This window comes from Poecilia reticulata, chromosome 13 (assembly GCF_904066995.2).
Source record: "Poecilia reticulata chromosome 13, P_reticulata-male-v2, whole genome shotgun sequence".
Lineage (NCBI taxonomy): Eukaryota > Metazoa > Chordata > Actinopteri > Cyprinodontiformes > Poeciliidae > Poecilia > Poecilia reticulata.
The window spans coordinates 3,373,828-3,388,467 of record NC_088842.1 but is presented as its reverse complement, the minus strand read 5'-3'; the positions used below and the strand labels follow the sequence as shown (position 1 = coordinate 3,388,467).

The window sequence follows — 14,640 nt, the reverse complement described above, 5'->3', positions numbered from 1 at the left end:
ATTACCACAAGGTAGGACAGATTGATGGGTACCACAGACGGTCAGAACACCTGACCAATAGTTCTTTCTTGTTTAAACGAGAATAAAGTCGGAATTTTATGATAACTCTTCATGAAACTGTACTAAGATGAAGAATACTTAGCATCTTGTAAAGTTATAGCTGGATTTAGGTTTACAAATAAGAAAATACTTACATTTTTAACTTATCAGAATCGAATCACCAGCCACAGGACTTGAAAAGATTGTTTAAACAATGTCTATTTTAAAGAAAGAACCAGACTTGCTGAGCTAGTCAGGTCAGATTTTGATAAAAACACCAAAGCTTTTGTCATATTAAAATGACACCTTTTTCTCAAATTCTCTTTGTCTGGCCCTAAAACTCAGTCATACTTGCTTTAGTAACCTCTCCTGCCATTTCTTTTCACTCTAACAAACTTCTCCTACCGCTACATCCATATCATGGAGGTAGAAGTGTTTCAAAACATCCATGCTTGTATCCTCAGCTGCATTACACCAGTGTGTCAGTGTAAACTACTTATTCTACTGGCTTGAACACGCAACCTGTTGATTAATTTGAACACTGCTGCCACTTGGATCCTTTTTTAGCATTCAGGCATGAATACAGGCAGCTAAGTCCTCCTGTTTCTCACGCCCCCTCACAGAGGACATCTCGCCGCCTGTCACCGCCTATGTTAATGAAGAGAGCTGCCTTCTATGTTCAGCTCCTCTACTATTGGTCAATAGAGCTTTAGAACCAACGTCACTGCGTCAGACATTGTGGGGCATTTACATCTCGCGCAGTCGCTCGATGCCATCTTTGCAGGGCACAGACCAAAACAAACTTTATCCCGGTGGTTTTATTGTGTTACCGACTGCAGTGAAGTTAGTTTCGAGTTGGATATTCCAATATCCGCTGAGCAAGTGGTGTTTAGCTCAAGGTTGAGTCAATTTATGAACGCTAATTTCAGCGTTCTCTGGCTCCCTCCTCAAGCACTCGGAGTTTCACTTCATAGGGACTGTCAACACATTTCCAAACCAAACACTCCTGTCAAACAAATGTTAATACATGGTTTGCCTTGTGACCAACTGATACAGAAAAGTGGTAATTCATGCTTTTACATGAGACGCACTACTCTCTATTAAAATGTCAAGTCATATTCAGTATTTTAAATAATTGATATATCTGAACAATTGTTCTACCAGTCTGTACAGATGAGGTACACTCATTTTTACTCAATTTGACCTTTTTTATTCCCTGTCGATAAATAGCTATACATTACCATGTCACCAGGTGACTGAACCCCTCCAGTCACTGAATAGATGCTTTAAAACAGATGTGCCAAAACTTTCTGCAGCTGAACAGAAACTAAACTGAAGTTATTATTTTTGGAGCTAAAGAGGAACAGTCTAGAGTTATAGATCTAGAGTTGTAGATCTTTAACAATTTCACACTGATTTCGACTCAATAGGTCAGATGACCTAGATAGAAGCTATTGAAGAGAAATACCAAATTTAAACAAAACAAAAAAATGGGTAAGAAAAATAACAATTTTGTTAAAATGGAATAAAAATGCATGTGCCTCATATATAGAGTTTAGTACAATAATTGCACACTGATTTCTAGTCAATGTGGCACACAATATGGAAGCTATTGAAGAAAACATATTCTTTAACATTAAAGTTATTTAAAATATTGAATATGACTTGACATTTTAATAGAGGGTAGTGTGTCTCATGTAGCATGAATTACCACTTTTCTGTATCAGTTGGTCACAAGGCAAGGCATTTATTAACATTTGTTTGACAGGAGTGCTTGGTTTGGAAATTTGTTGACGGTCGCTAAGTGAAGTGAACCTCTGAGCGCTTGAGGAGGGAGCTAGAGATTGGCTGGCCGAAATTAGCGTTCATAAATCGGATCAACCTTGAGCTAAACACCGCTTGCTTGGCGGATATTGGAGTATCCAATATCCGCTCGAAACTAACTTCACTGCAGTCGGTAACACAATAAAACCACCTGGATAAAGCTTGTTTTGGTCTGTGGCCTGACCAAAGTAGAGCAAAAATTTGCATTGTGGACTACACTAGTGTTTTTCAACCTTTTTTGAGTGAAGGTACATTGTTTTAATGGAAAAAGTCACGAGGCACACCACCAACCAAAAATGTAAACAAAGATACTCTCTAGCTGCCTATATTAAATGTATAGTCATTCTTATCAAAGTATCTTGAATAGGAATCAAATAAGCACAAACATTTATTTTTATCACATTTCACATTTTTTATTTCAAATTGCCCTTAACATGTCCACTTCAAAAATACACCTGAACAGTGCCACAACAATGTGGTCTTAAATTTAAAGAAGTTGTAGAAAACCTCAGTGTTTTACAAACTAATCCACAAGTATTCTTTTAGCCAGAATACAGAAAATAATTCTTATTGTGAAAGAAGCAATAATATTTGGGAAAGAGTTCACTGTTACAATATGAAGAGTTGCATGTACAAAATGTCAATATCTGTATATTTTACCCTCCTGGTGTGAAACCAGTGCATGTTTGGATGAAAACAAAGCTGATTTCCTGGCAGAAATTGAAGAAAGACAAAGCTCTTCCTCAACAGCTCTCAGTCTCTCTCTGTTTTTAGTTTTTATAGTAGCCAGGCTTGAGAAGCTCACTTCACACAGATATGTTGTGGGAAATGGACCCATGTTCTTTCCAATTACTGCTGAGCTTCACTGTCTTTTCCATCACTGTCGTCACAGTCTTGCTAGATACAGTGCTCTCACCGCTACCTGTAATATTCATGCATCACTAATTCTCTTGTTTTAATGTAAAATCCTCTGTACCTACTGCCATCTAGTGGTAAGAAAATTACATGATTACGCCGCTAGTCACTACTACAGCGGAGACACTCGAAGACGCCATTATTTGTAGATAATTAATTCATTTTCAAAAAATCTTTTAAGACCAATTACCGTATTTTCTGGATTATAGAGCGCACCATACTATAAGCCACACATTCAAATAAAAAAAGAGGTGTAGTAATACAAAAGAATTGGAATTGTATATATAAGCCACTGGTATCTCTGCTGCTCTCAGTTTTCCATAAGGACCCAGCAGAGGGCTGCGTCATAATAAATCTGCAGGATATATTAAGGACTCAGCCCTTCGTCTCCAAATCCGAACCATGGTTTCGTTCACGCCGAGCTTACGTGCAGCGGCTTTATTTCCCTCCTGTAGTGCCAGATCGATAGCCCTCAACTTAAAAGCTGCATCATATGAGTTTGAAAACATTTCTCCGTCGTGCCTGTTGCTAGCATGTGCTTGTTCTAAATGAAAATTAGCACGTTCTTCTTTGATTTACAATTTTGACTTCCAATGATTCACTTTCTGCTAAGCATTATTTATTTGTCTTTTTTAAGACTTTATAGTTGTTCAGACATTAATCTTCACATGATTATCAAATTTCCTGTCAACTTTAAACATTTTTCATCTCAAAAACTCGACTGGCTGCTGGATAAATGACTGTCCGCTAGGGCATCCAACCACCAGGCTTGGCAAGTTTTCTGGGGGAAATCTGGCATGCTTACTCAGCAGATTTCTTATCAATACATCCTACCTGTCGAAGTTTTGTTTTGACTTTTATTTCATTGAAGATTAAACTTTATTTAATTTATTTAATACCTGGCTTTCATTACGTAGCTCCATTGCTTGTTTTAAGTTTATATGACAGGCGTTACTATACTGTATACTGTAAACAAGTCATTGCTTGGCATCAATTTAGTTAGGACAAAGTATGTTGTTTTTGTGGGCTATTTGTCCCTATGGTTTAAAATATTTAAATTTAATAACACTCTTTTATTCCATCCATCCATTTTCTATACACCCTTGTCCTTCGGTGGGGTCGAGGGGGTTGCTGGTGCCTATCTCCAGCTAACGTTCCAGGCGAGAGGTGGGGTACACCCTGGACAGGTCGCCAGTCTGTCACAGGGCAACATAGAGACAGACAGGACAAACAGCAATGCACACACACACTCACACCTAGGGAGAATTTGGAGAGGCCAATTAACCTGACAGTCATGTTTTTGGACTGTGGGAGGAAGCCGGAGTACCCAGAGAGAACATGCAAACTCCATGCAGAAAGACCCTGGGCTGGGAATCGAACCCAGAACCTTTTGCTGCAAGGCAACAGCTCTACCAACTGCGCTACTGTGCAGCCCTCTTTTATTAAAATGTGCTAAATAGAGCATGCTAGTAGCAATATTGTGTGAAATTGAAACTGTGTCTATGGTGTAATATTAGTGTATATTAACATATTCCATCATTTCAGGTGCACAGTGACCCATGCAGTTTGGTGGACACATTTGACTGCGCTTCATTTGATAAAGATTAATGTGCAAAAAAGATTTTGCGGTGATCTGTATTTGTAGATGTCTGTGTTTAATTTAATTTAAATAAAAACTTGATTCCCCCATCTAATATTGTTTTATTATAAACACTTCTATATTTAAAATATTTTTTAAAAGGTAGGATATTCCAATAAAAGGATTAGAGCAATAGCTTTTCATTTTTGATGGGTAGAATATTCTGATGGAAGAAGTGATTTGTTTGTGGTTTTGTCGTGTATATGCAAATTCTTCCAGTGCTACGCATAACTCCTAAGCTTCCACTTCAGTCTCGTCACTCAAAGAATGTTATCAGATGATGACATTCAACAATAACACAACCCGCTTTACTTTTTGGATTGTAAACATGATGGTTGCAGTTTTAGAGGCGTAGCACTTCCATCACCATATCAGTTACCTGCAGGCTCCTGGTCTCCTACCAGAAATTGAGCCACGGAATCGCTGGTTTAAAAGCTAAACATGAAATGCGTCAGGGAGTGCTTTGGATTCAAACTGAATGACCGTGGTGAACTACTGAACCTGTGGAGCCACTAGGTTGTAAAACAGTAGCAACTAAACAATACAACCAATATTTCTGCACCTAAAATGTAATCACCCCCATGCAGGTTATTTACGAAACTTGAACCAATAGGCTGCTTCTGTCCTCCTCCTCCACAATTATTGAGGGTTTAATCAAGAAAATACCAAAGGCAAGTGCAAAACAGTGCGCACTAAAGACAGTTTGCTTAATTGGAAAAGAGATGACACCCTTTCAATCTGAAAAGCCAGAATTTTGAAAAAGATTTCTGCAAAACATTTGACACTCGGGACAGAGTTTATACATTTTTCCCCACAAAAGTCCTAACTGGCAGTTTACTAGGCACTAGCACTTTTATGCATACCCATACACAAAATGTTATTATATGCAGTAACAAAGGTCTCAAAGCAACATTGTTGCTTATCGCAATAAGGTCTGGGATAAAATCTGTTATTGTGACAGGCCTAGTTCTCGGCAGGTTCCACAGTGGGGAGGAGCTGTGCTGCTGAAATAAACAGTTAATTGTTTATGACAGAAAGGCTCCTTTTTAGTTGCAAAATATAAATGAATAAGTTGACTAAGGTGTCTGACATTAAATCTAGGTTGTTTTTACTTTCAAATTTTATGCTAGACAAAGTTGTTTATTTTTGAAAAAAATCTAGATGTTAAAAAATGAAAAAGTTCATTTTCCATAATGTAATGATAAAAATTAAACTGTCATATATTTTAGATTCATTGCACACCAACTGTCAGGTCTTTTATTGTTTTAATACTGATGATTTTGGCATACAGCTCATAAAAACCCAAAATCCCCGTCTCAAAAAATTAGCATATTTCATCCGACCAATAAAAGAAATGTGTTTTAATACCAAAAAAGTCAACCTTCAAATAATTATGTTCAGTTATACACTCAATACTTGGTCAGGAATCCTTTTGCAGCCTTCAATACGGCGTGGCATGGAGGCAATCAGCCTGTGGCTCTGCTGAGGTGTTATGGAGGCCCAGGATGCTTCGATGGCGGCCTTAAGCTCATCCAGAGAGTTGGGTCTTGCGTCTCTCAACTTTCTCTTCCCAATATCCCACAGATTATCTATGGGGTTCAGGTCAGGAGAGTTGGCAGGTCAATGGATTTCAGTAAACCATTTACCAGTGGTTTTGACACTGTGAGCAGGTGCCAGGTTGTGCTGAAAACTGAAATCTTCATCTCCATAAAGCTTTTCAGCAGATGGAAGCATGAAGTGCTCCAAAATCTCCTGATAGCTGCTGCATTGACCCTGCCCTTGATAAAACACAGTGGACCAACACCAGTAGCTGACATGGCTCCCCAGACCATCACTGACTGTGGGTACTTGACACTTGACACTTGCCTTTTGGCATTTCCTTCTCTCCAGTCTTCCTCCAGACTCTGGCACCTTGATTTCCGAATGACATGCAAAATTTGCTTTCATCCGAAAAAAGTACTTTGGACCACTGAGCAACAGTTTCGTTTAGTAGTCATCAGTTAAACAACGGGTGGATGTAGGGCAGTGGATTAAATATGTCAGCGGAGGCCACCAAGATGTTAGATTTGTTCTTTGGGTTGTGGAAGTTTGTGTACTTTGTCTGTTGATGAACGCTGTGCTTTGGCTTCTGTTACTGTGCAGTCAGTGTTTGCTGTGAATTCTGAAGGTAAGCAATACTGACCGCCAGCTCCTCACTGTAGCCAAATGTTACATTTAATGTCAGAGAAGTTAGTTTTGTATTGCTTTTTCTTTGTTTAATATTGTATTTGAAAACAAACAAAAAAATAAATGCGTTAATGAGACTTAAGTTAACACGGAGTGCTTGCTGTGAATTCTGAAGTGTTTGCTGTGAATTCTGAAGGCGAAACCACTGCACTGTCGAGTGATCAGAACAAATAGTCTGAACCGCCATGTGTGTCCAATTCCGGCCTCAAACTTATTTCCGACAACAACCCTTAATGAAAACACAACGCAGAGTTTTCAGAAGCAACGAGGTGTCATCTGACATGGACAGGGTTACACATATATGTTTATATTGTCACTGTTGTGAGTCACAACATAGTGATCATGTAACAGGAGACAGATAATCTGTGAAAAAAATGGAGCTCCTCTGCCTTCTCCCAGTCTTAACTAGAAACAACCAATCAGAGCCCGGAGGCAGGTCAATCACAATCTCATAGCACTCAGCAAGGGGAATGAGTGCCAACGGCTACAACTTTTCTTTGTCAGCTGATCCTGTTGTGAATACTAGGTTAGTCAGCATAGCCACCGATGGCTGCTTGTAGCGGTTATTCTGCAATCCCAAGTTGTTTTTCCTCCACTAGCACACTGAACATTGCATTCATGAGGTTCATTGACATTTGTAAGAGTCCTCGCTCTGATAGGTTGTTTTTGGTCAGTAACGGTGCATTTCCTCAGAAAGCAGTAGCAGCTCATGGACGAGGTGGAAGAGCTCGATCTTTTCACAGATTATCTGTCTGAAACTGTTAAAACATGGTGACAGTTTTAAACACAATCTGCAAAAGTTACATACTGCAGCTTTAAGGTGTGAAAAAAATTTACTATTGTGCACCCTTTAAAGGAGTAAATGAGATAAGCCACAATTCATAAGATTCATAGGAAAAAAATACAATGAATGTTGATTTTGTAAAACTCTCTCTACTGGAACAATATCTGATCAGTTCATCTCTGAAAAACAAACTTGACAGCTTGAGCAAATGTGTTAACCCTATGCATGAGATTTGTGTTCTATACTTTGAGGAACTGTCTATTTAGCAACTCTAGGCAATAGGAAGTTGTCTTTACCAGATGGTTTCAGCAGATAATAAATATTAAATGACTCATAGCCAAGAAGCTTCCAGGTAAATAGTGCTGTCTTGATCAGTGTTTTTCAACCACTGTGCTGCAGCACACTAGTGTAGCGTGAGTGATCGTCAGGTGTGCCGTGGAAATGATCCAATTTCACCCATTGTATTTTCCGGACTATAAACTGCTACTTCTTTCCTACACTTTGAACATGCGGCTTTTCTGTGGATTTTTCTTCAACCACCAGGGGGCTCTTTAGCAGGAAGTGAATCATTGGAAGTCAAAATTGGAAATCAAAGAACGCGCTAATTTTCATTTAGAACAAGCACATGCTAGCAGCAGGCACGACAGAGAAATGTTTTCAAACTCATATGATGCAGCTTCTAAGTTGAGGAGTATCGATCTGGCAGTACAGGAGGGAAATAAAGCCGCTGCACGTAAACTCGGTGTGAACAAAACCGGATTTGGAGACGGAGAACTGCGTCCTTAATACATCCAGCAGTTATTAGGACGCAGCCCTCTGCTGGGTCCTTATGGGAAACCGAGAGCGGCAGAGATACCAGCGGCCTGTAGCCCGGTGTGGCTTATATATGTACGTTTCCGGGGGGTCCAAAAAATTTGAAGGTACGGTCCCTAAAATACGGTAATTGGTCTTAGATTTTTTTTGAAAACTATTTAATTATATGCAAATAACGCCATCTTCGAGTGTCTCTGCTGTAGTAGTGACTAACGGCGTAATCATGTAATTTTATTATCACTACATGGCACTACATGGTACAGAGCATTTTACATTAAAACAAGAGAATTAGTGATGCATGAATGTTACTACATTCATGCATCACACACGACAGTGTTGTGGTACTGTTCAGGTGTATTTTTGAAGTGGACATGTTAAGTGAAATTTGAAATAAGAAATGTAAAATATGATAAAAATAAATGTTTGTGTTTATTTGATTCCTATTCAAGACACTTTGATAAGAATGACTATATATGTAATATAGGCGGCTACAGAGTATCTTTGTTTACATTTTTGGTTGGTGGTGTGCCTCGTAATTTTTTCAATTAAAACAATGTACATTGGCTCAAAAAAGGTTGAAAAACACTGAGCTAGATCATTAGACAGAAAACAGTATGACCAGACAGATACAGACATTTTTTAATGAAGTAGTGGTATTGAGGAAAAGGGTGTCTTAATTTGCTTGTGTTGTCCATTTGTGACAGGAAGTCTCCTCCTTTTTCTGTTCAGTGATTGAAGAGATGAGCTCCACTGAAATGAACCATTTAGCTCCATCTATCATTAAGACCACTTCCCACAAGCAGCTAAAAAGAGAGATCTACAAAACCAGAGGTCAGCCAGAATATTAAATTTTTTCTCAAATTTGCTGAAAAATCTAATACACTGTCCTAACACCCAAGATATTTAACTCACAGTTGAATAAAACAATAATTCATAATAATTAACTCAATGAGTTATGCATGTTTATTATTTTTTACAAGATAAGTAAAGGATTTACTCAGGAGTTCCGGTTATTAGCAGAGACACTCAGAGGGAAAAGTGATGACTGGGTGCAGCAGATTTTAAGAAAAACCATGGCTGATTTCATCTGCACACTATAAAAATGCAAATGAAATGTCTCCAAAGGAAATGTGGGATTTTTCTAGTACTACATGGCAAGAAAAGGGAGTTTCTGGAAGGGTTTGGGTGGAAAAGAAGCAAGGTTGAACCCCTTTCAGTGTGTCAACAATTTCCATAACGTGACCTCCTGAAGCCATCCTGAGAGGAAATCCTGCCTTCAGAACAGCAGTGCTTACAAAAGATATCTTTCAGGTCACTAATGACTAGGCTTCTCTCTACAAAATGACTCAATTCCAACTCAAATCAAATGATGGAAGTTCAGGTGGCTCTGGGAAAACACATACATGTAATGTAACTGCCACCAAGGACTTTTGGGTGAGCATATTTAAAGATAAAGGCTATTTTATACACATATCATATATTATGTTTAATGTTTTTACAGTTTTCACTTAATTATTTATCATTAATTTTTGTTGTTCTCCTAGCAAATGGCCTTTTAGGAGGCCGTTTACTCCAGTTAATTAATCAATTGTCCATTTCCGGATTCATTTTAAACTTCTTCCATTAGTTTGTAAATGTTTTCATGGTCTGGCCCAGCAGTAAGTCTGACGTACTCCGGTTGCATGTTCCCTCACACTATCAAACCAGCAAATCACTTCTTGCTGGTGGTTCCAAAATCATACAGGAGGTTGAAAGGTGACCAAGCATTTTCAATCGCTGCCCCTAAACTGGAACAATCTGCCTTTAAAAATCAGACAGGCACATTCACTTCCTGTTTTTAAATCTTTTCCTAAAGTCCCATTTTTTTTCTCCTCAGTTTTTGACTAAGCTTAATATGATAGTTTTAATGTTTTAATTGCCGTTGTTTTTATGTTCGTTTTTGTCTGTTTTTGCTGTACAGCACTTTGGCCAATGGTGCTGATTTAGATAGCTTTATAAATAAAGTTGTATTGTGTTGTATTAAATTAGTTGATGATTATTTTAGTAACTGACTCATCGAGATTAGTTTGATTAATCACTTCAGCCCCAAATTAAAGTGAAAGCTGTGGGTATGAGTTGATGTGTAGCCACAGCAGATGGCTTCCAGAGGCTACATTCCAAACAGATCGAGTAACCAAATGTCCACAGAGAAAAACTGAAGAGAAAAAGAGTCATGGTATGATTCATTTTCTCTTCATTTAACGATTTAGCCACTGAATCGTCATTTAACGTTTCAGTGGCTGGAGCCAATATAGAGACCTGGAAACATGGAATTTGTAAATTTGTATCAGAGAGCATGGACTGCTAACCTGTCTACCTCGATTTTAAACCGCTGCCACCACCAAGAAACCAACAGTCTTCCCTAGTTTTCATTTCTTCAAAACTATAACTATTTAATATGGCATCACAGGTGACGTTAGACTAAACTAAAAGCTGGCTTGTAGTACTTACCTGGAAAGGGAAACTCCCCCTGCTTTCCCAATAAGCTCCTCGTGGTGAAGGACAGCATCATTCCAAGGAACTTCTAGGAATTTCAACAGTGTCTGCATCCATTTCTCAGGATGGAGGACCAACTGTTCATAGTACATAGGCAGGCACTTGTCCACTGCCTCCAAGCACTGAGTATACATAGTTTCTATCGCCCGATTCCACTTGGTCAGACAGTCACGATAGCTGCCCAGGTCAAATCCTGCAATGGTAACTTTCCGTGAGATCATGGAGTGAACCGATGCCCTCCCATCACGAATCATAAGCACAAACTTGGCACGTGGGAAAATCTTGGCCAGGTAGGAGAGCGACTTCAGTGCAAACGGGTCCTTATTGCAGAGGAAGTTTGCCGGCTCGCCGTGTTTAACAATGATTTCCAGTAGGAAGGCCTGCATGGCAGCGTCCAGCACCTCATCTGTTACACCAGCCTCATCCAGGCGCATCTTCTCGCGTCCTGAACGGCTCCACATCTGTTTCATGGCCAGGATGCGGGGAATGACGCGCGTCTCCTCTCCACAGCGCACCTCAGGGTGGGCATCTAACATTGCTCTCATCAGTGTGGTACCGCTTCTGGGCACACCCCCTATAAAAATCAGTGGCATGTCTTTGTTGTAAACAAACGGTGTGCTGAGATTCTGGCCTGTCCGTAAGGTGGTCCGCATGCTGCCACCCAGTGCGGACGGAGGCAGGACTCCTCCTGGATGGCTGCGCTCCTCAGAGCGATGGTGACAGTCCATCGCATGCCGGCCAAGGTAAAAGACGGTGACCGAGCTGATGACCAGGCAGGCCACCAGCAGATTCTGTTTCAGCTTGCCAATCATGTCGTTACTCTCCAACACAGTAGAGTGGTTTCTCCTTGGGGAAGGAAGGGGTGACTTAGGAAAAGGGTAGAGGAAAAACAACTGCAGGGTAGCTAAGTTTTCCACCCTTTATGGCCGTCTGCTTGGAAGCCAGCATGGATGAAGCTCCTTGGTCCACAGCAGGTGGTGTGTTCCCAGCTCCATGAGGCCTGTGGTGTGGCACAACATAAAAACCACCATTAGTTTGGAGTTTATAGTCAAAGAATTCAAATGCTAAAAAGAAATTAAAAACACTGAGACGTAAGATATTGACTGGAATCAGCTGATTTGAAGCCTAATTGATTGACACTTGAGCACTACCAGGTCACACTAACAACCAACCTATTATGTGGAAGTTGTTCCTGCAGAAAGAAATATTCACCTTGGCTGGTTTTACCATAAGTAAAGTGTTAAACACTCACATAGTTCTAAAAGACAGAGTCCATTTGACCCCGTGAGCTTTTTACCACGTGCATGGTCCCAGCAGGGTCATAGTGATATCGTGTGCACTTTTATGAGTTGTTTCTTTGTATATGGCTTCAGGAACTGAAAGGCAGATGGGGCTCCCATCCCTTCCACATTGTCCAACCATGAAATTCCTGACAGTCGCACTAAGACTGTTGGATAGTTATTATGAAGTTCACCCCTTTCAGACTGATGTGTATATGTGTAGGCATGTCACAATAAATAATTAGCCGCATGATAAATTAAAAGAAACTCAATAAATTTAATTTGGTTGATTTATCGTTGTTCTCTTTTTCCTGTCTTTTTGCTACAAACTGAATGATAAAAGTCTTCAGTCTGGTGGTTTGGTCTCCACCATCCCTTTTTTTGAATGATAATTTTGTTTACAGAGATTTCATAATTTATTTCATTTGTCATTTTCTCTATTTATCTGAGAACATTTATTTAGGATAAATGTGCATTAGAACATTTAAACACCATCCATCCATCAATCCATTTTCTTCCGCTTTATCCGGCCACCAAGGAGCTTTTTAACCACCTTGGCGACCTCGTCCCCAGAGGTTGGAGAGCCTGACCCAGAGTCCTCAGGCTCAGCTTCCTTAATGGAAGGCATGTTGGTGGGATTGAGGAGGTCTTCGAAGTATTCTGCCCACGGACCCAAATGTCCCGAGTCGAGGTTAGCAGCACACCATCCCCACCATAAACAGTGTTGGTCCTGTACTGCTCCCCCTCCTGAGACGCTGGATGGTGGACCAGAACCGCCTCAAAGCCGTACGGAAGTCTGTCTCCATGACCTCTCCAAACTCCTCCCGCGCCCAAGTTTTTGCCTCAGCAACCACCAGAGCCGCATGCCGCTTCACCCGCCGGTACCCATCAACTGCTTCTGGAGTTCCACAGGCCAAAAAGGCCCAATAGGACTCCTTCTTCAGCTTGACAGCATCCCTCACCGAAGGTGTCCACCAACGGGTTAGAGGGTTGCCGCTGCGACAGGCACGGAACATGGTCCACTCAGACTCAAAATCCCCACTCACCTCCCCCGGAACGTCTTCGTAGTTCTGCCGGAGATGGGAGTTAAAGCTCCGCCTCACAGGGGATTCCGCCAGACGTTCCCAGCAAACCCTCACAACACGTTTGGGCCTGCCAGGTCTGACCGGTATCCTCCCCCACCAACGGAGCCAACTCACCACCAGGTAGTGGTCAGTAGACAGCTCCGCACCTCTCTTCACTCGAGTGTCCAAGACATGCCGCCACAGATCCGACGATGCGATGACAAAGTCGATTGAACTTAAGCACGCTTAAACACTTTAAGCTTTAATAAATTTAAAATTTATTTAACTTTGAGAATGTGTACTTGCATTTTTATGCCATTATTACTATTATATTACTTGAAAATGTTCTCAAAACAACAATGTTATTGTTTAATGTAATAAGTTCTGGGACAATTAATCGTCCAGCAAAATTAGTTATCATGACAGGATATGTAGTAATGATAACAGCATTAAATATGCCAATTGCCACAACTCTGTAATGACCTGGTCTTTGTTGCAATTTGGTAAATACCTGCATTACATGGACTGCTCTCCCAGGTTGTGATGTCACTAATTCCTTGATCCCTTCACAACAGGAAAGCTAAAAATGGTTCCTGATAGGAAAACAACAATAGGGCAAAAACCAGAGAACAGAAATTTCAATAAATCCCTGATTTAAAAAGAGGTCATATCATGTCGGAGAAAAAAAAAACAATCATTGGGGCCTGCCATTGAAATGCATAGGGAGTGCAGTGACTGACTTGCTGTGGTTGGTTTAATCCAACCACTGTCACTGATTTCGGCTTTTCAAATAAAGCATAAAATATTATCACTTGTTTTAATCCATCCATCAATTTTCCACTGCTCATGCCTGGTCAGGGCTGCAGTTGGCTGCAGGAGCGATTGTGCATTATTTTAATTGGACGATAATAGCCTACGTTGGCTGTTGCTGGGTAAACAGCTAAACGTCACCTTTTTGAAAAAGAAAAAAACCCGCCACCTTTTGAATCAGTCTGCCCGGTCATTAGCTGAAAGCTAACCCTTTGACAAAGAAGATGGCGAAAACAAAAAAAGATGATGAGTATCGTACATTTCAGGACAAATGGACTGAAGAATTCGCCTTTGTGGAGAAAGCAGGTTCTGCGGTGTGCCTAATTTGCAATGACAAAATTGCATCGATGAAAAGGTCAAATGTAAGTGGCACTTCGACACACGCCATGCTATCTTTGCATCAAAATACCCTGCGAGACAGCAGAAAAAAGCATGCCAAGAGCTACTGAGCTCTAAGAAAGCAAAATATTTGCTGCTGGCTACTGAGCTAGCCAGCAGCAACTCCACATATGGACCCGGCAAGGCGACTATAATTCCGCTAGTTTTGTTTTATCTTTAGCAATAGTGAGGAATGGAAAACCATTCACCGGTGGCGAGTATGCTAAAACGTTCATCCTGGATGTAGCCAATGAACTTTTTGATGATCTTCCGAACAAAGACAAGATAATCAGACAGATACAAGACATGCCTCTGTCAGCAAGAACTGTTCAT

General features: G+C 40.4%; 1 protein-coding gene across 3 annotated transcripts in view; it reads right to left on the bottom strand.

Moving 5' to 3' along the window:
* Positions 1-14,640, bottom strand: part of tpst1 (tyrosylprotein sulfotransferase 1) — a 68,361-nt gene that overhangs the window by 36,950 nt on the left and 16,771 nt on the right. For all 3 annotated transcript variants that reach the window (XM_008425226.3, XM_008425227.3, XM_008425225.3), the window contains exon 2: positions 10,731-11,775. In XM_008425226.3, coding sequence (XP_008423448.1) covers positions 10,731-11,587 — 857 coding nt within the window. In that variant the 5' untranslated portion in view covers positions 11,588-11,775. The remainder of the gene's footprint in view (positions 1-10,730; positions 11,776-14,640) is intronic.